General features: G+C 47.1%; 2 protein-coding genes across 2 annotated transcripts in view; one reads left to right on the top strand and one right to left on the bottom strand.

The window, feature by feature from the left end:
- Positions 1–8945, bottom strand: part of LOC147750895 (natterin-3-like) — a 54116-nt gene extending 45171 nt beyond the window's left edge. Inside the window, exon 1 of the mRNA XM_086918623.1 lies at positions 8835–8945. The gene's annotated coding sequence lies outside the window, so the exon portion shown is untranslated. The remainder of the gene's footprint in view (positions 1–8834) is intronic.
- LOC147750896 (uncharacterized) lies at positions 2558–7717 on the top strand. The gene is made up of 2 exons (XM_086918611.1): positions 2558–3611; positions 7104–7717. The coding sequence occupies exons 1-2, from the start codon at positions 2558–2560 to the stop codon at positions 7715–7717; spliced, it is 1668 nt and encodes a 555-aa protein (XP_086774737.1).
- Positions 8946–18693: the final 9748 nt, after the last annotated feature.

Genomic DNA, 18693 nt, shown 5'->3' with positions numbered 1-18693 from the left:
TCCTTCTGTTTGCTTGGTTTGCCCTACGTTGGCAGGGTATGCCCAGACGTGGGTCCCTTGCTCACTTTGCCACTGGATTCAAGCTAGCCTGGCTGATGAGGGGTGTTACCCTGAAACCGGTCCCAGGTTGCTTGTTTTCCGTTCATGGAAGACCTGGCTTGGCAGTTGAGGCTGGACTGTTCCCATGAGGCACAGGGTCAAGACTTATTTGCATATACCTGTGTCTGAACTGAGGTGGCGAAGTGAGCTAAAGAACGATGATGGATTCAACCCAGATCTGTGACTTGGGTGAGCGTCTGAAAAGTTTCCTTGCTCCGTCCATCATCTCCTTGTGTTTGCTTTGTCATCCCAGTGCAGGCATACACAGCCACCACCTCTGCTATATACAGCACCCTGCCCACTGCATCTCTGGAGTCATATCACTGCCATCTTAGCCTTAATCAGCTACATGTACCTGCTGCTGCTCTTTACTGCCACCACAGCCCACTGCATCCTTACATCGACATCCACCCACTGCATCGTTAAATAACCACTGCCACCCCCTACTGGTTTATGCAGCAACCACTGCTCACTGCAGATTTAAAGAGATGCCCTTCGCGATGTAGTGTTACACATCCACTGCGGACCGCGGTTGCGTCATACAGGCAGCCCCCTGACTATTGCAGCCTTACAGCCACCTCTCCCACTGCAGTCTAAAGAGCCCCTCTGCTCACTGCAGTCTTACGTCGTGACTGTCTGCACACTGTAACCTTACAATCATGTCCGACTGCTTCAGTTAAATGTGACAGTTTACTCGACCACTGACACCACACTGCGGCCTCCACGGGGACAGCTCGTGGACTGAGAGCACACAGCCAGGTCGCATAACACCACAGAAAGCCACCTCATGTCCAGTGCGGCCACCCTCGGGAGTCTTACACAGCTGGAGCACGGCACAGCAAGTAACGCGGACAGTGAACGCTGCAGTGCACACTCCTCACAGGGTATGTCATGCTCACTCCACTGCAAGGGGCGGTCATTCCTCTGGCATTTACGCTGCACCTGACTAATAAAGTCCCCAGTCATTGAAGTTCATGTTCTTCTCTTCAGTTGATGCGAAGCCGGGAACAGGTATTCCCTCAAGGAGTCAGTCTTTCCTGAAGCCCTTAGAATGCGCTAGATGAGCGATCTCCAGTCGGTTCCAAACACGAGGTAAGGGGGGCTTGGGGGAGGGCAGCCGACCCCTGGGAGGTCTCCTCCCCCGGGCTGTTTGGGAGGTTTGGGTGGGGGCCATTTTGGAGCAGCTTCCCCTTTTTGGGCTTCTTTTGGTTGTTTTTGGAGCCCAGCCTATAAATGTGTTGGGCTCCTCCTCCCGGCCACCATTTTAGGCTTAGGTGACCTGGTGGCCGGTTGGTTTTGCAGCTAGTTTTTGTGGCGGTTGGTTTTTGTAGGCCTTTTCAGTAGCGAATTTGTAGGTGATTGTTTATTCAGATTTCGTGATGGCTGGCAAAGATTATCGCGTGCTTGAAGCGATACGCCTGCTTAGCGAGGCGGGCCGCTTAGATTTGGTCATAGGTGACCGAGAACAGGTCGGGCCCCAGCGTCCCCAGCGTTTGGCGTCAGCAGGGGTGTCGGCGGTCGTGGCGGCGTGTTTTTCTCCTAAACGACGGCGCCAAGAGGCGGTAAGTGAAAGGGGCTGCTCTAGATCTAGGAGAGCGGTCCCGGGTGTGAGGGCTCGGCGGGGCAGTGGTTCGGGGCTCTCCGAGCCTGTGGGTGCGGTGGGGCTTGCTGCGGGCGGGCCTGGGATGGTTGGAGAGATTCAGGCTGCGCCGGTTGAAGTACCGGTAGCAGCCTTACGTGACAGAGCTGCTTCGGCTCCAGTATTGCGAGGTCGTCGTGCCTCTAGACAGCGCGGTTGCACGCGCCGCTCTGCCTCGGCCTCCAGGTGACGGTTGGTGACGTCACTGGCGGGGGAGGGGCGGAGGCCTTCTTGGAGCGCGAGGCAGTGGCTTTTCGGCCGGTGCAAGGCGGTCAAGTTCATCCTATGTCCGAAGTGTTTTCCCATCAGGGTGGTCATAGGCAGGCTGATTTTTCGGCGCCTGTGGAGTTACAGGGTGAAAGTTTACTTACGCCTAGTCGCATACATAGAGTTTCTTTTCCTTCAGGTCATGAGATTGCTGATTTGTCTGAGGACATTGGGGGTACTGGTGCAGACATGGGTCATTTTAGCCCCTTATTGTTTTCTCCTCCGGTATCAGTTAGGGGTGAGGTGATTTCTGTGTGCAGTGGTTCTGTTGGGGAGGGTGAGTGGGCTCAGATGGGGGGCCTTGAGGGTTCTTCTCTTTTGCATTCAGGTATTGGGCAAAAGGCTTTGGTATTTTCACAGGTTCCCTCTTTGTCTGGGTCAGGAGACAGGGGTGTGGAGGGGTCTTTTCCTGTGGTAGAACATTTGAGTGAGCCTCAATCGGGGGTCAGGGTTCGATCCTGGGGCGGTCTGGATATCTTTCCATCTTGGGAGGAAGGGCTCAGGGACGCCTCGGTATTACAGAAGAGTGGGGATATTGGGGGTATGCCTGCTATGTCTGGTGCGGTGAATTTTCCAGGTTTGAAGGTGGGTGGGAGGGATAGGGTTTCAGGTGCTTTGGGGGGGACGGTGGTTCAGGGTTCTCAGGTACAGGGTCCGGCGTCTGAGTTTATTCAAGCTTTGTTGGATTGTAGTACTGACGAAGAGGTGTGCAGCCCTTCCCCCTCTCCCCCTCGGTTGAGAGCTGTTCTTAAAGGGAAAGACCCTGTTGGTTCAGTCGTTTTTCAGGATAGTGGTCAGGGTTTTAGTAGGGCAACAGGTGAAGTGTCTTCAGCTTCTGGTGTTTTATGTAGTAAGGGACCCGGCACATCAGTCCGGCCTTTTTCTTTGCAGGTTAGAGAGTGGTCTGGAGCAGCGGACTTGGTAGGGCGGCATGCAGCCCAGTCGCGCCAAGGTGAAGGGAGGGTGGAGCCTTGCGCGGCACGTCCTGTACCATCGAAGGATCCCGTCGTGGCCACCACAAGCAGGTTCAGCGCGACCTCGATGGTCCTAACGAGGGAAGTCACCACAGGCAGTGTAAGTAGGTCAAGCGCGACCTTGCTGGCCTCATCGAGGGACTACAGCGCTGTTCATAGGAGCAGGTCCGGCACGACTTCTCTTGTTCCTCAGGTTCTTCAATCTCACAACTTGGTTTTGCCGGTGGAAAAAGCTTTTGTGAGTGGTAATAGTGGGGGAGGGTACCGGCGAGTACAGTCGGCCTCCCCGCCACGGTCACAGTTAAGGGTTGGTAAGGCCCGTGGACGTTCGCATACATTTGAAAAAGTTCAGAAGAATGTGGTGTTACCTGCTCCTCCCCAGTTAGAGGAGTCGTTAATTCTTGATTATGATGAGGATAGCCCTGAGGAGGGCGAAGTGCGGGACATGGTGTCTGGGGGGGGGCATTTTCATGTCTCTCGTAGTTCGTTACAGGCACCGGTGGTGCAGACTCAAGCGGCGTTGTCCAGACCAAGAGAGCTCGGCCCCTCGGTGAGGGCTCCTCGGAGGGCGGATGACGGTTCGCGTGTGGCATGGAGAGCGGAGCCAAGTCAGCCTCGTTTGTTGCGTCCAGGTGAGAATGTGGAAACTCAGGTGCAACCTAAAATGGTGTCTGTTGGGATTGGGGTGGATTTGTTTTCTGGTGGGGCTGATGGTAAGTTGTATAAGGGTCGCATTGTGAAGGACCAAAGTGTGGGTATTGCTGATGAGGATAAAAGTATAGGCGCCAAAGTGGATAGTGGCACTTCCACAGTTGGTTTGGACACGTCCAAAAATGTCTTACATAGTAAAGAGTTAAAAATCAAAAAGTTGCCCTATATGGGTGTTACTAAGCCCTTGGGGGCTCATTTAATGCTCAGTACTAAAGAAAGGATATGGAATGGTGAGTACGTGGAGCTTCTGAAATTGTTACACAGGGAGGTCCGGGCTAAAGAAGGTTCTAAAGAAGAGGAATACGAATTGGCTAAGCGCCCCAAGTTCCCTTTGAATATTGAAAACTGGACGGCGGCCTTTTTAATTTATGCCAGCGTCTATTGCGAGAAGTTCCCCGAGCGCTGTGTTTCACTGTTTAAATATATGGATGTGATTAGGAAAGCACAAATCACAAGGAATGATTTTGCATGGGCACGGTATGATGAGGAGTTCAGGGCACGCATGGCCTGGGACCCGGAGGCAAAATGGGGGGAACTGGACACGGATCTTTGGCAACACACTATGGGTTCCTCTGCTAGTGGTAAGACTATTTTTACAGCTAGTGGTTTTCCTTTGGTTTATCGCCCATTTCAGGCGCGACCCACCCGGGGAGGGGTGGGGGCCAGTTCGTCAGCGCAGTCCAGTTCAGGCACATGCTGGGATTTCAATAAAGGGGCGTGTAATAGAGAATTTTGCAAGTTCCGTCATGAATGTTCCCAATGTGGAAGGCAAAATCACCCCTTGTCGAGATGCTGGGGGCCTAGGTCTTCCGGTGGTCACCAGGGGCCACAGCAGGGTTCGGGACCTTATGTTGCACCACAGCCCCCTCCAGCTCCCAGGGGTGGGATATCTTCATCGGGCGTTGGGCCCAAAGGCTCATACACCGGTTAATGTCCTTCATTTGGCTGACGCTTTGCAGGATTATGAGCCTGCTGAGCTGCGGACGTTTTTATCATCAGGTTTTCAAGACGGTTTTCATCTGGGTTATGAGGGTCCTCGTCTGAGGCGTTGGTCTAAGAACCTAAAGTCAGCAAGTGAACATACTGCTGTGGTCCAGGAGAAGTTAAATAAAGAAGTGTGTGAGGGCAGAATGGCAGGTCCTTTTGATGATTGGCCTTTAGAGAACCTAATCATTTCTCCTATTGGTGTGGTCCCCAAAAAAGAACCTGGGCAGTTCAGGCTCATCCAACATTTGTCTTGGCTGGAGGGTGGGTCGGTAAATGATTTCATCGACAATGAAGCTGCTTCTGTGTCCTATTCTTCTGTTGACGTGGCTATGGCATTGGTAGTAGCAGCAGGCCCTTCTGCTTTGATGGCAAAATGCGATATTAAATCTGCATTTAGACTGCTTCCAGTCCATCCTGAGGATTGGAGTCTTCTGGGTATTCATTTCCTTGGGAAGTGGTACGTGGACAAGGCATTGCCAATGGGCTGCTCCATGTCATGTGCATTGTTTGAAACTTTCAGTACGTTTTTACAATGGTTTTTCACTCAACAAAGTGGACATACGTTGGTCACACATTACTTAGATGATTTCTTTTTTGTGGGTGCTGCAGATTCTTTGGACTGCCAGAATGCTCTGTTTACGTTTCAAACACTTATGGATCATTTGGGTGTGCCACTGGCTCCTGAAAAGACCATGGGTCCTTGTGCGACCATGTCTTTTTTGAGAATCGAACTTGACTCACAGACTATGCAGGCGCATTTACCACTGGACAAGAAGCGAAAAATGTTGGAATTGGTGGAGGTGATGTTGTCTAAGGAGAAAGTTTTGGTGAGGGAGGTTCAAGTTTTGCTGGGTCACCTTAATTTTGCATGTAGGGTGGTCAGGGCGGGCAGAACATTCTGTAGGCGCTTGGGCAGGGCTCTCTCTGGCCATTACTTGCCCCATCACCGAGTTCGATTGTCAGCAGGGGTCAAAGAGGATTTGCGTATGTGGGTCACTTTTTTGCATTCTTTCAATGGTGTGCGTTTATGTAGGGAGGTTGACTGGTTGTGGGATGTTCAGATTTTCTCTGATGCGGCTGGCAGCGATGGTTTCGGCTTGTACTGGCAGGGAAAGTGGTGTGCGCAACAGTGGCCGGAGAGTTGGAAGAATGGAGGCAGGAGCATTGCATTTTTGGAATTGTTCCCTGTTGTGGTGGCAGTTACTTTGTGGGGCCAGGATTTAGCTCACAAGAAGGTTCTTTTCAGAATTGATAATATGGCTGTGGTGCAAGTGATCAACAGACAATCTGCTAAGGACATGCAAATCCTGAAACTGCTCAGAGTCTTTGTTTTAGGTTGCCTTAAATTTGACATTTGCTTTAGGGCCCTGCATGTTCCTGGTGTGGACAATGACATTGCGGATGCTTTGTCTCGTTCACAGTGGGAGAGATTCCGTGGGCTCGCTTTGGAGGCAGACGAGGTGCCGACTCCCATGCCGGAGCATCTGTGGACGGTAGGCAACACAGGGTTGTTCAGCTGGTTTTAGGTTCTTTGGCTCCCTCTACTAGAATTGCATATGAGTTGGCTTGGAATGAGTTTTTGTCTTCTGGAGCTAGTAAGAGAGAGATTCTTTGGCAGAGGTCAGAAGATGTGGTTCAGTTTATTTTGTGGTTAATGGATAAAGGTTTATCTAGAGTTACAATTGCTGGGAAGTTAGCGGGTGTTTCTTTTATGGGTAAGTTGTTCTGGGGCTACTCCCCGTCGGCTGGGGAGCTGGGTAGGAGAATGTTGGAAGGGTGGTCTCGGGAGCGGGGAAGTGTTCAGGCGGTGAGGTCCCCTTTGTCTTGGCAGAAATTGTTCAATATCATAGCAGTGCTGCCTGTGGTGTGTACCGATAGGGCGAAAGCTTGTCTTTTTGCTACTCTGATGGTCTGGATATTTTTTGGAGCGTTTAGGGTGTCTGAGCTGTTGGGCAACAAATTTACGAAAGGTATATTGTGGGGGGATGTTCAGTTGTCAGTTAGGAGAGTTCATATTTGGCTATCTCATTCTAAGACGGATCAGAGGAATAAAGGCAAAGGAATTTGGTTGGAAGCGGTTTCCCCCCCCGGAGACTTGCCCTTTGCGGTGGGCACGATGCTGGTGGGAGTTTTCGGGTGGGGTTGTTGAGTATCCTGTTTTTCAACACCTGGATGGTTCTGTGGTAACGAATTATCAATTGCGCATGGTGCTGCGTAAAGCGCTGCGTCATCTTGGCCTTGATGAGTCTTTATATGGCACACATTCTTTTAGAATCTGATCTGCAACTGAGGCTTTTAACAGGGGTTGGTCGAGGGAGGACATTATGGGTCTGGGGCGCTGGACTTCAAACTACTTTCAGCGCTACGTCAGACGGGAGGTTGCGTCTTCTTCTGTTTTGCCTCTCGGATACATCTTTTTCTTTCAGGTTCCGTGGCTGGTCCTCGCTCTGAGTTCTTGACTGTTTGGATCGTGGGGCATTCCTTCATAAAGAGAGCTCAACTTCAAGCTTGTTTGAGTTATTTTGGCACGATGCTGGGGTTTAATGACCGTTTATTTAATGTTGTTTGGAAGGGGAAGGGGGGTATGTTGTGGAAAGACTTAATTCCAGCCCTTAATTCTTGGTTGGTAGGCGGGGTTTGTCCAGATGTTTTGGTTATTCATCTTGGGGAAAATGATTTGGGTCTGGTTAAGGGTGTTGTTCTTCTTCGAGCTATGAAAAAAGATCTTTCTTTGTTGCATCAGCATTGGTCTGGGTGTCACGTCCTGTGGACTGAATTGATTCCTAGGAGGGTTTGGAGGAATGCGTTGAAACCTAAAGCCATTGATAAGTCTCGTAGGAAGGTCAATCTGGAAGTTTCTAGGTTTTGTAGAGATTTAGGCTTTGGTCGTATTGTCCATAGTGACATTCGTTACGGTGCTGTAGAATTCTTTAAGAGTGATGGGGTCCATTTGTCTCGAATGGGGATGGATTTATATCTCTTGGAGCTGCGAGAGGTACTGTCTCGCTGTTTGACGATTCAAAGTTTCTTGGGTGAGTAGTGTTTCTCTTTTGGTGTTTTTTCTGCTTCGATCTCAACCCCCTCCTCCAGTTGTTTAGTTTCTTTGCGGGGGGCAGAAAGGTGGGGGTTTTCGGTTTCTTCCCCCACTGCTTTCTGGGTGGCGGATTATTTTGGTTTGCCAGTTTTGGGCCATGATGGGAGCTGATAGTTTTTGAATTTGGATTTTGTTGGGGGAAGTTGTGCAGGTTGAATTTGTGTTCGGAGACATGAGTTGGGGATCTGGATTGGCTTGGGATGTAATTGGGGTTTTGAGATATGGCTTTGGGAAATGTTGAAGTTATAATGTTTTTGTGGGATTGTTGTATGGTTTATTATGTGATTGGGTATGTACGGGTGGGGGCGGGTTTGATGAAGGGTGAGGGGCGGGGCGGGTTTTGGGGGGTTGAAAACAATACAATCATTTGGTAAGGTTTAGATTGTTAGGCATTTGCTGAGGTTATTGTTTTGTACATGTGCACCTGTTTCATTAAAGCGGCCTTTTTCACACTCTACTGGTTTCTTGGTCTGCTCACTCTCCCCCACCCCTCCCTCCCAAATAGCTCTTACAGTCACAGACCTCGCCCTGCACGAGGTGGGTATTTACTTACCATCCACGCACGAGGAGGGTACAGATTCTGAGGAGATCGGCAGTGGCTAGAGTCTACACTGCTCATGGTGAATCATTCCTGCAGTCAGGCGCGCAACACCCATTGGACTCACCGGGCTTCAGCACCCCCGTCGTGTGTGGCAGCCCGGGATGAGACAGATCCCGGGGACACACAGAGCCGCACCCGAACGTTTCACAGGTCTTTAAAAGACCATTTGAATGTTAATTAGGCCTTGCAGTTGTGCTGCAGTCCATGCGCTGCACGAGGCCGGTAACGTACAGCTCGTGCTCACCACAAGGAAGGTGCATACCTGCCACCTTCAGTACAAGGCGGCTGCCCAGTGATCTCCAAAGCCTGTACACTGCAGAAGACGAGCAGCTCCCCAGTGAGGACAAGAATACCCCCCTGCCACGCACTGTGCAGGTGTCAGTGACTCCTGCAGTGCCTCCTGGGAATCAGCCCAGCCCAGTGGCTCTGCAAGGGTCCTGCATGTATTCCCACATTGCTCACCTTGGTCTCCGCCTCTTCCTCAGGGCCCTCTTTCTTTGGTTCTGTTCAGTCTCTGTTTGCAGCTGGCAGGAAATAGAGCTTGAGGTGGGAAGGCTGCCTTTATACCTGAACCTGCCAATTATTAACAACAAGGGACAGGCAAGTAACCAATGGGGGGTCAGTTGTGCATATCACAGTTCATCAATGCCCCGCCCCCTTTCAGTATCATGCGCAGACGGGGCTGTGTGGAGAATGTTGCAGCAGACAACGAGGATTTAATGAACCCTGTGGCAAGAGGGTGACTGTGTATGGCAATACCATGGGCAGACAGTAAGTGTGTAGTGACCATCATGAAAGGCTGCGACTTTAAAGGGAATAATATGGTCACACTGAGAATGTATACGGAATATCATGGATAGAGTGACTGTATAGAATATCATGGACAGATGGTAACTCAATATGAGACTTCTATGGATAGACCAACTCTTTACGGAATATCATGGATAGATGGTAACTCATGCCATGGACAGACTGCAACTCGATATGGATATATTATGGCCTGACTGAGACAGTGTAAGGAATATCATGGATAGAAGGTAACTCAGTATAGCAATAATATGGACAGACTGCAACGGTATATGGGATTTCAAGACAGAATGTGACTATATATGGAGTATCAAGCCCAGACAGTGACTGTGCATGGACTATCATGACAAGATGGTTACTCAGTATGGGAACATCACGATCAGACTGAGACGTATCACAACCAGACTCTGACAGTGCATGGAATATCACCGACAATCTATGACTGTATATCGAATATCATGACAGCCAATGAGGCTTTATTGAATAGTGTGGCAGGATGGTGGCTGTGTATGGAATATCATGGACAGACTGTGACTGTATATGGAATGTAATACACAGAATGTGGCTGCATAAAGCATGCCATACACAGACTGTGACTATGTTTGTAATATCATGGGCGGGCTGTAACTTTATAAGGAATATCAGATTGTGGATGTATTTGTACTATTATGGTCAAACCGAGACCTTATAAGGAAATAGCATGTACGTGTATCTAGAATATATCAAGGGCACAAATTAACTCTGTACAGAATATCATGAGCAAATGGTAACTCTGCATGGAAATATCATGGCCACACTGACACCTTATATGGAATATTATGGATATACTGACAGTAAATGGAATATAAAGACCAGATCGTTGCTATATGTAGAATATCTTGACAGTGAATGAAGCTTTAATGCACATTGTGGCAGGATGTTTACTGCCTAGTAATATAAAGATCAGACAGCAACTATGTAATGAAATATCATGAGTGAGACTGAAAATGTGTTGGGGATATCATGGATAAAAGGACTGTATGCAGAATATCATGGACAGGCTATAGCTGTATAACATATATTATGCATATGTAATATGTGTCTAGGTATGTATGTGCAATGTGAATAGTGCCAATACAGCTAAAAGTTTACAAGTTTCAAGTTTAAATGCTTTATTCGACAACATTGTCATAAAAGCTTGTATCCCTAATCTAGACAAAATAAATACTAATCTAATAATAAAAACGTATTAAATACCATACAATTTGTACTTTGTTGGCGAATAACAATTTTTAAAATTACACATTTTTAAAAAAAAAAATATCATCACAGCCCAAAGGAAGCTCAAGTAATTCATAGGAGTTTTAACCACTTGGCTGCTAGGCGTTTTCCCGTCCTGCGCTAAAAAAACATAAATCCTATACACCATGACGAGCTGGCCTTGTCATCCGCGCACGGCAGGTAAGCGCCATGACGAGCCCAGCTCGTCATTAGCCTCGAAGGGGTTAAAGTGCGCGTGCGTATTATCCAAGCCCACCCCAGGAATTTAGCTACAGCAATTGCAAGATTAGGGGCACAGTTTGATTTCAAGACCCTAAAAGCCTCTAAACATCTCCTTGTACCCAAATTTCTGCATGCAGGTTTCAACCATCTATTCCTTGGGGCAGCATATAAGGGGCAAACAAATAGAAAATGCAAGATATCTTCTCCATGGGATTTACAATGGAAGCATGTGTTAACGTTATCAGAAGACCATTTAACAGTAAAAGCATTTAGGGGCAACGTGCCAATCCTGAACTGGAAAAACAATTTCCTATCTAGAGACTTAGAGATCAAATCCCAATACTGTTCAAACATTGGGGAAGTTTTAACTTCTAGGAACTGGGATGTCAGGGCAGGAGATTGACTAGAGGTCAGTACAGCGTTGTTTATCATGTCCCAGTATAACTTTTTTAATGTAGTCTTTGAAGGAAAATCATCTGGGTCTGTTACGGACCACAAGTGTTCAAGGTGCAATTTTTGAAGTAATTTCCTCACTTCTTTTAGCCAGAGAACTTTATGGAAATTATCAGAGTTATCAACATCCAGAAGAGCAGCTGCGTAATGACTCAAATCTGGAGTGGTTTTTATACGCCTCCAATATAGGAGGGGACGCAGTCTGATCATGTCCTCAATCCTTTTCCTCCCAAGGTCGTAGTGGAGAGGAGTTGAGGGGGTGCTCTGTGGAACACCAATTAGACCCCGCAGAAATTTGTTTTCTGCCGTTGTTAAAGTGTTCAAATTGGTGAAACCCCAAAGTTCGGAACCATAAAGGCATGCACCCAGCACTTTCATGCCATAAATCTCCATTATTGGCTGTAATGGTTTTGTGAATGAAGATTTGTGCTTTTTGGCTATTGCTCCTGCCAGCTGATTAAAATTTAACAGTACAAAGTCCATATGAGATCTCCAATTCATACTAGCATTCAGGGAGATGCCTAGGTAGGTGAAGGCATCCACTTCTTCCAAAAAAGCCCCATTGTAAACCATTTTCCCCTTGAATTTCTTAGAGGGATTCAGATCCATAAATTTTGTCTTGGTTGTGTTTATTTCTAAGCCCCGGATCCGGCAGAAATCACCAAAAGCGTTTATTGTCTTTTGTAGACCACTAGGGGTCCGCGAGATCAGCAGGGTGTCATCTGCGAACATTAGTACTGGTACTCGCTTCCCGTCTAGTAATGGAGCATCCGTCGGAACTTGCTTCAGAAAGTCCACAATGCCATTGATGTAAAGGGAGAATAAGGTGGGGGCCAAGACACAACCCTGTCTTACGCCTCTCTCAACAGGGAAGGGTTCTGTGACCTCTCCCTGGGCTCCCCACCTTATCCGGGCATAGTTGTTCTCATGGAGCCTTACAAGCAAAGTTAATAATTCAGGACTTATTCCTAAATCCCTTAAAACATCCCAGAGTTTTTGCCGGGGAACTAAATCAAACGCTGACTTCAAATCAACGAAAACAGCAAACAGAGGACCATTTAGCAGGGTAACATTTTTCCAGTATACAGTTAGGAAGTGGAACACCTGATCGACAGAGCTGGTTAAAGGGCGAAATCCTGCTTGGTAAGGGGAAAGGATGTCCTTATCAACTATCCAGGCTTGAATCTTGTTTTGAACCATCCTGCCCATCAGTTTTGGGCACAATCGATGAGGTTGATGGGCCTGTAGTTGCTTGGTAGAGCCTTGTCCCCTTTTTTGTAGACTGGGATTATTTCTGCTCCTTTCCATGTTGCTGGTATCCTTGCCCCCTGTGCAATGGCATTTCCAAGCCATACAAAGTATTTACACCAGCTATCTCTGTCTGATAGGAAAACATCTGCCGGTATGCCATCAATTCCTGGTGCCCTGCCTCTGGTCACTCCATCCATTGCCTCGTGTGCGTTTTTTAATGAAAATAATTCGTTAGTAAAAAATACCCTTTCTGGAAGGGGAACAGCCTGTGGACCTGAATTGTCAGCAGGGTTTGAAAAAATCCACCCAGGACTCCTTAGGTACATGATTTTTCGGGCATTCAGCTACACCCCCTGAGCCCCACTTTAATATGGCCCAAAACTCCTTCTGATGTTTATCAACACATGCCTTCTTCAAATCTAACCAAAGATTTTCGTCCCATTGCTTTTTTGCCTTATTCTGGGTTTTTCTATATTCATCCCTGGCATTTAGAACTCCCGTTCTAGATCTTAATGCGATACTAAGGTTATGTCTTGCTATTCTACATGATTGGTCGTACCATCCCTTCTTTAAGGGTGGTCCAATACCCTTCCTCTTCTTGTTTGTTTTAAAGAATAGCTTCTGAATACTAGCAAAGAACTTTGGCTGTGACTCTTCAATCCTAACTTTAAAATTTTCATCGTGTCTAAAAACCTGTAGTCTGGCGACTTCATCAATCACTAACCCCTCAAGGACCTGCATATCCTCTTGGTTGCCTGCTAAAGTTGCCCATCTGATGTGACGGAGATTATTAGATGGAACAACATCCAAAGTCGTAAGGTTCCTAGCTAAATTTTCTATCATTGTTTTTTGTTCTAGGTTGAATAGTAAAGACAAAGGATTGTGATCGCTCTCCAACCTAGATATGACCTGCATGTCCACCACTTTGCTCCAACCTCTAACATCTATCAGAATATAATCAATCCTGCTACTTGATCTTAGGTTATCAAAGGTATGCCTACCCTGTAGATCAGAAGGGGTGCGGCTGTTGGCTGCCCTCAATCCTCTGGATAGGCATAAACTTTTAACCTGTATAGCTACTTCTGCCCATTTTTTAACCATCTGAAGGTCTATCTGGGGGATTCCCCATTTGGAGTCTTCTTCATGTGTCAAGTCGTTATCTTCACAGCCTAGGGGTTCAAAAGTTGTGTTTAGGTCTCCACCCACCATGATAGTGTATTGAGTGGATAACATCTCTAGGTCAATGTCTAAAGCTCCTACTATATCAGAGGACATACCCCCTTGGGTTCCCCTTGCATAGATGTTGTATATTGCCAACTTGTAACCGTCAATACAAGTGAGCAGTATAGAAAGTAGGTCGCTATTAGAAATATGGTTCTGCTTGATAGTGCATTGCAGGGCTTGCCGTATCCAAATAGTTAGACCCCCTGAAGGGCGTCCCTTAGTATTCTTCTTCGCGGGCACATAAAAGTTTAAAAAGCCCAAGCGAAAAACTGGTGACACTGACCATGTTTCTTGTAACAGCACAATGTCATAAGAATCTATAAAGTCACACCATTCAGGAGTCTCTATTTTATGTTGGATACCCGCGATATTCCATGAGATGATCTTAATGCAACTTTCCCTTTCCATATTCCTCTTACTTAAGGGAATAGTCAGGTTAGGGGAGGGTGCACAAGGTGGAGTCCTTGCTTCAACTACATTAATACCAGTGTGAACAGATAATGAGCTGTTCTCTACTGGATTAAAGGTGTAGTCTCTAGGTTCAAATATCTTGTGCTCACAACAATCTGTTCCTGCTGTCATGAGAATACTAGAATTCCCGTGTTTGACCTTTGCAATCTTTAGTTGCCCTATGCTCGTTGATTTTTCCAGTCAGTCGCATTGACTTAGCCCTGATAGGGCAGAGAACCTATTTTCTATCGCAATTCCCCAATTGTTTTTATTTGTAGGGTATTTGGCTTTTCTTGTTACAGGGTTCCATTTGGTTTTTAACAGCGTTGGGTTTATATTATTTCCCTTCTTTGTGTAAAAGAAGTCCAACGTTAATGGCACTATTTCAGTAGATCTACGCTGGGGGGGATATATATTAGCTAGTATGTTTGGTAGGACTTCAGGATCTGTGAAGTGCAACACCACGCAATCCCCCTTAAACTTTTTGATGCCACCCCCGATCCATTCAACCCTTTTAGCTTTTACTACTTCCTGTGCCAACTGATCCCTGCCTCCTGGTTTAAAAGCCATATTCTTTGATAACCAATGAAGTGATTTATTTATCAAAGAAGGGATGTTCTCTACTTGCCCTGGTTCTAATTGAGGGACATTTGCTAAAACTAATATTAGTGGGGAAGCTTCCACTATTAATTCTACGGGCCCTTTATCTATGTTCTCTGTCTCATTTGTACTTCTAGAGGCGGGCCTTGCAGAATCCTCATCAATGGTAGCTGGGTTTGGGATACCCGTCCCCTCTCCCCCTTGGCCAGGCCTCCACGTGGTGTTTTGGGAAGTATTTGCTGTAGTATCTGGCCCAACTGCAGCTTTGGTATTTTTCGAATCAGCCATAACCAAATTTATTGGAGCTGTCTTTGATGTTTCTTCAATAGTTTTATGCAAAAGCATCCCCAGTCTAGTGACCTCTGCTGTGAGCAGGTCAATTTTGCTTAGGAGTGGTTTAGTAATAATTTTAATTTTATTATCTATGGCATTCAGTAGCTTTTTAAATTGATCTTCATCCAGGTGAGCTTTTCCTCCCCCGTTACTCCCAGTATCATCTCCAGTTTTCTCTTGGGGCGAGGCCTCAAGGCGCTTTTTTCCTGATCGAAGACCACCCCTTTTTGGTATGTTCTTCCCCCCACCCTTTGTTACTCTAGGGGCTGGGACCGGTATAGGGGTTTCCTCTTCTAAAGTAATGATTTCAGTGTCAGTTGTCCATTCAGGAACTGGTTCATTAATTGCAACTAGTAATTGGGTCAAAGGATTATTATCTGAGGTTTGGAAGACCTCGTTACTAATATCAAGAACTGAGGGTGGTAGAGGAGTGTTGTCGATAAGCAAGTCCGGAGAATAGCTAAGACCCAGGGATGATCTCCTGTCATGATTAATTTTGGCAACTTTCTGTACCATATAATTGTCTATAGTATTAAGTGGGGCAGAAGATGCTTTAACCTTAGACATTTTAGTAGCAACGAAGCTGGTCCTTGGGATTAGAGTCAATATGATGTCCCGGATAATTACAGGAATGAGGAGATTACTTCACTTACTTGGGTGTTTTTTGAGCAGCGGTTTTGGCCCTGTTCCTGCCTTTTCCTGCCGATGAGGGCCGTAGAGGGCCCGCCCTTTGCCCGGGCTTAGCCCCGGGCGTCCCGCAGAGCGGGTAACTGAGGCGCTTTTGTGCGCCTCCTGGCGCCCTCGCGTCGTTGGTGAGCGCGCCGCCGCGTAGGCTGCCGGGAATTGAAGTCCCGGAGCGGCGGCGCGTGTAGTCCTGCTTAAAATTGACTCTCGGCGGTGGCGGCTTGTATCCTGGTGCCTGTTTGCCACAAAATGACTCCTGGCGCTGGCGGCGTGGCAGCGTCAAGCAGGTAGGTGATTTAGCTGTCTCCCCCGCTCCGCCGGTAACTGAGGCGCTTTTGTGCGCCTCCTGGCGCCCTCGCGTCGTTGGTGAGCGCGCCGCCGCGTAGGCTGCCGGGAATTGAAGTCCCGGAGTGGCGGCGCGTGTAGTCCTGCTGGAAATTGACTCTCGGCGGTGGCGGCTTGTATCCTGGTGCCTGTTTGCCCCAAAATGACTCCTGGCGGTGGCGGCGTGGCAGCGTCAAGCAGGTAGGTGATTTAGCTAAAAGACAGCTGGGTGCTGTAAATGGTAAAAGACCCTCATTACAAACAATGATTGGAGCTAGCTAAAGCTAGCTTCTGAGAGTGGATTTGGACTGCTGCTTTGTCATGAGGTAGTGTTCTTTATAGATGTTTATCTTCAGCTCTTTCCGAAACTGGAGCAAGTTTGGCCAGTCCTATGGTTATAAAGTTGTTTCTGCAGTTCCTGGGTGCCTAAATGGAGAATTCCTATTGCCTTGTGTTTACTTTTTTTGCACTTCTTCATCTCCAGTCTGATGGCGTCCTGGAAGTAGGTGCGCTGACAGCCAACAGAGCCAAACAGGCAAGGTGATGGACTTGTAGAGAACAGAGCTGTTTTTGAAGATGGTTAAGCCTGCCAAGCAGAGCCATATTTCTTCAGGGCCTAGATGAGTCGTTTGTGTAGGATGCTCTCAAGGAGTGTGGAGCCTGCGAGGTCGTGGACCCGGGATGCCACCATTCAGATGCACAGTATAAGGGCTTGAATAGAAATTCTGAAATGGCTTTCTGGGAAGAATTATTTCAGTATCTTCAGTAGAGGAAACAGGTACCAGGCAATCTTGTGTTTTCTTCACAATGTGCTGCGTGGGGTTGAGTCTGATGCCCAGGGTAAATCTGCAAGACTTGGCACTGGGTGAAAGTTGTCATTGAGCCAGGTTTAGACTAGTTAGTGCTTGTTCTCCTCAGCGAATTGAGGACATTTTGTCTTGGTGGGGAGTAAGCTATAGTTACATGATGGACATTCAGGCGTGGATGAGATGCAGGCAGAGTTTAAGACTTTGGGTACCTGAAGCACAGGATATTTTAAATTAGAGTCGGGTGTTGTCAGAGCATTGGTGATTTTTGATGCTGTTATCAGTACAGTCTGTGGGACTCCATGTAGAGGTTGAATATTATAGGAAACAGATAGGACCTGGGTGGACTCCGCATGAGGTATGGATCTTCCAAGACCTGGAGGTGTCCATATGAATGAACTGGTGTTGGTTGGAAAGGTATGTGGAGAATCTGTGAAGGACTTTGCCAGTGAATCTAATTCAAGACTTCAGGGTGTAAAGACAGTTTAGAGGTAAACAGGAGGCAGCAGTTTGTCTTTAGTCAGAGGGACACAGACTATGATTTCTAATGTAGCTATCGCCATGCTGTAGAATGATCTTTAGCCAGTTAGGCATGAGATGGTTGGCACAATGTGATATTGGAGTAGGCCAGGGAGCACTTTTTCAATGATCTTGTGGGGAAGGTTAGTGATGGGCAAGTAGTTGGTAGGGCCGTCAGGGTCTAGTGTGAGTTACTTCAGGAGTGGGAGGATCTGGACTAGTTTTACAGTTTTTGGGAAGATGTCTTGATGCAGGGAGGTGTTGCTGATGATGAGCAGAGGTGCAAGAGCATCTCTGGACAAGTTTTTGATGAAGGAACAGGGTAAGCGATCATGTTTAAAAAAGGGGGATTTCAGAGATTTGAGGATTACGGTGAAGTCTGTTAGAGACAAAGGTTTAAATGATAACCATTGTGGGATACAACATGGAGATGTGGGTGTCAAAGGAGAAGCCGCTTAGTTGATGTGCTAACTGATATTTATTTTTTCACTGAAAAAGAGGTTGATGACAGTGCAATCTTCTGTGAACTGTGGATTGAATGGTCAGATAGGGGTTGATGTAACGCTAGAGTGTCTCTTAGAGTGTTCTGTTTTAGCTGGCAGCTTCAATTATCAAGCTACTACCTGGTTTTAGCTGATGTGATGAGTTGTTTTAGTGTTGCAGAGGGTTTTCAGCAGTACACAGCCATCCGAGATTCTGTTTTTCTTAGTTTTTTTCATGTAGAAAGTTTATTGTTTGCAGGTTCTTTGGTGTGTCAGGGTGCTAAAGGGTTCACATACATTTGTGATATATTTAGTTGGCGCATGGGTGTTCATGTGTTTTATTCAGAAAAGCACTGAAGTTATGAATCTGGGTGTTGATATCTGCTAAGCAGGTGGCAGGGCAAAATTATTCAATTAAGTCTTTTAAGCAGACAGGGTTGGCTGTTCTCATTTGTGCTGACTGTGCTGTGATGGCTGGATGCTGATCAAGTTGACAAGGATGACAAGGTGATTGGTCCATTTGTATAGCAAGTTTGCATTGGATGGTGATAACGTTAAGAAGACAAGGTGGAGGATTTGGTCTTCTGTGACATGATACACTACGTTGAGTGTGTCGATGAAGATGATAAGGGGGTTCTTTGATTCGTTTCATGCTTGAATTGTCTTACCGGTTGCAGTCAACGAGGAGGGTGATGTGGGCATGCAGGGTGGATGAGGTGGTCTGCAAATTCAGCTATGAAGACCCAATTCTATCTGGAAGACCTATAGATTAGGCTGAAGGTAGAGGACTAAGCTGCAGTGAATGGGAAGTAACAAGCCATGGGCTCCAAGTAGTTACGTTCCACTTGCTGGCTTAAGGTGCAAGACCAGGAAGTGCCCATGCGGTGTCTGTTTGGGAAACCTCAT

The sequence above is a fragment of the Lissotriton vulgaris genome, chromosome 1_1 (assembly GCF_964263255.1).
Source record: "Lissotriton vulgaris chromosome 1_1, aLisVul1.2, whole genome shotgun sequence".
NCBI classification, from domain to species: domain Eukaryota; kingdom Metazoa; phylum Chordata; class Amphibia; order Caudata; family Salamandridae; genus Lissotriton; species Lissotriton vulgaris.
The sequence above is the reverse complement of the archived record's forward strand: the minus strand, read 5'-3'. Positions and strand labels throughout refer to the sequence as shown.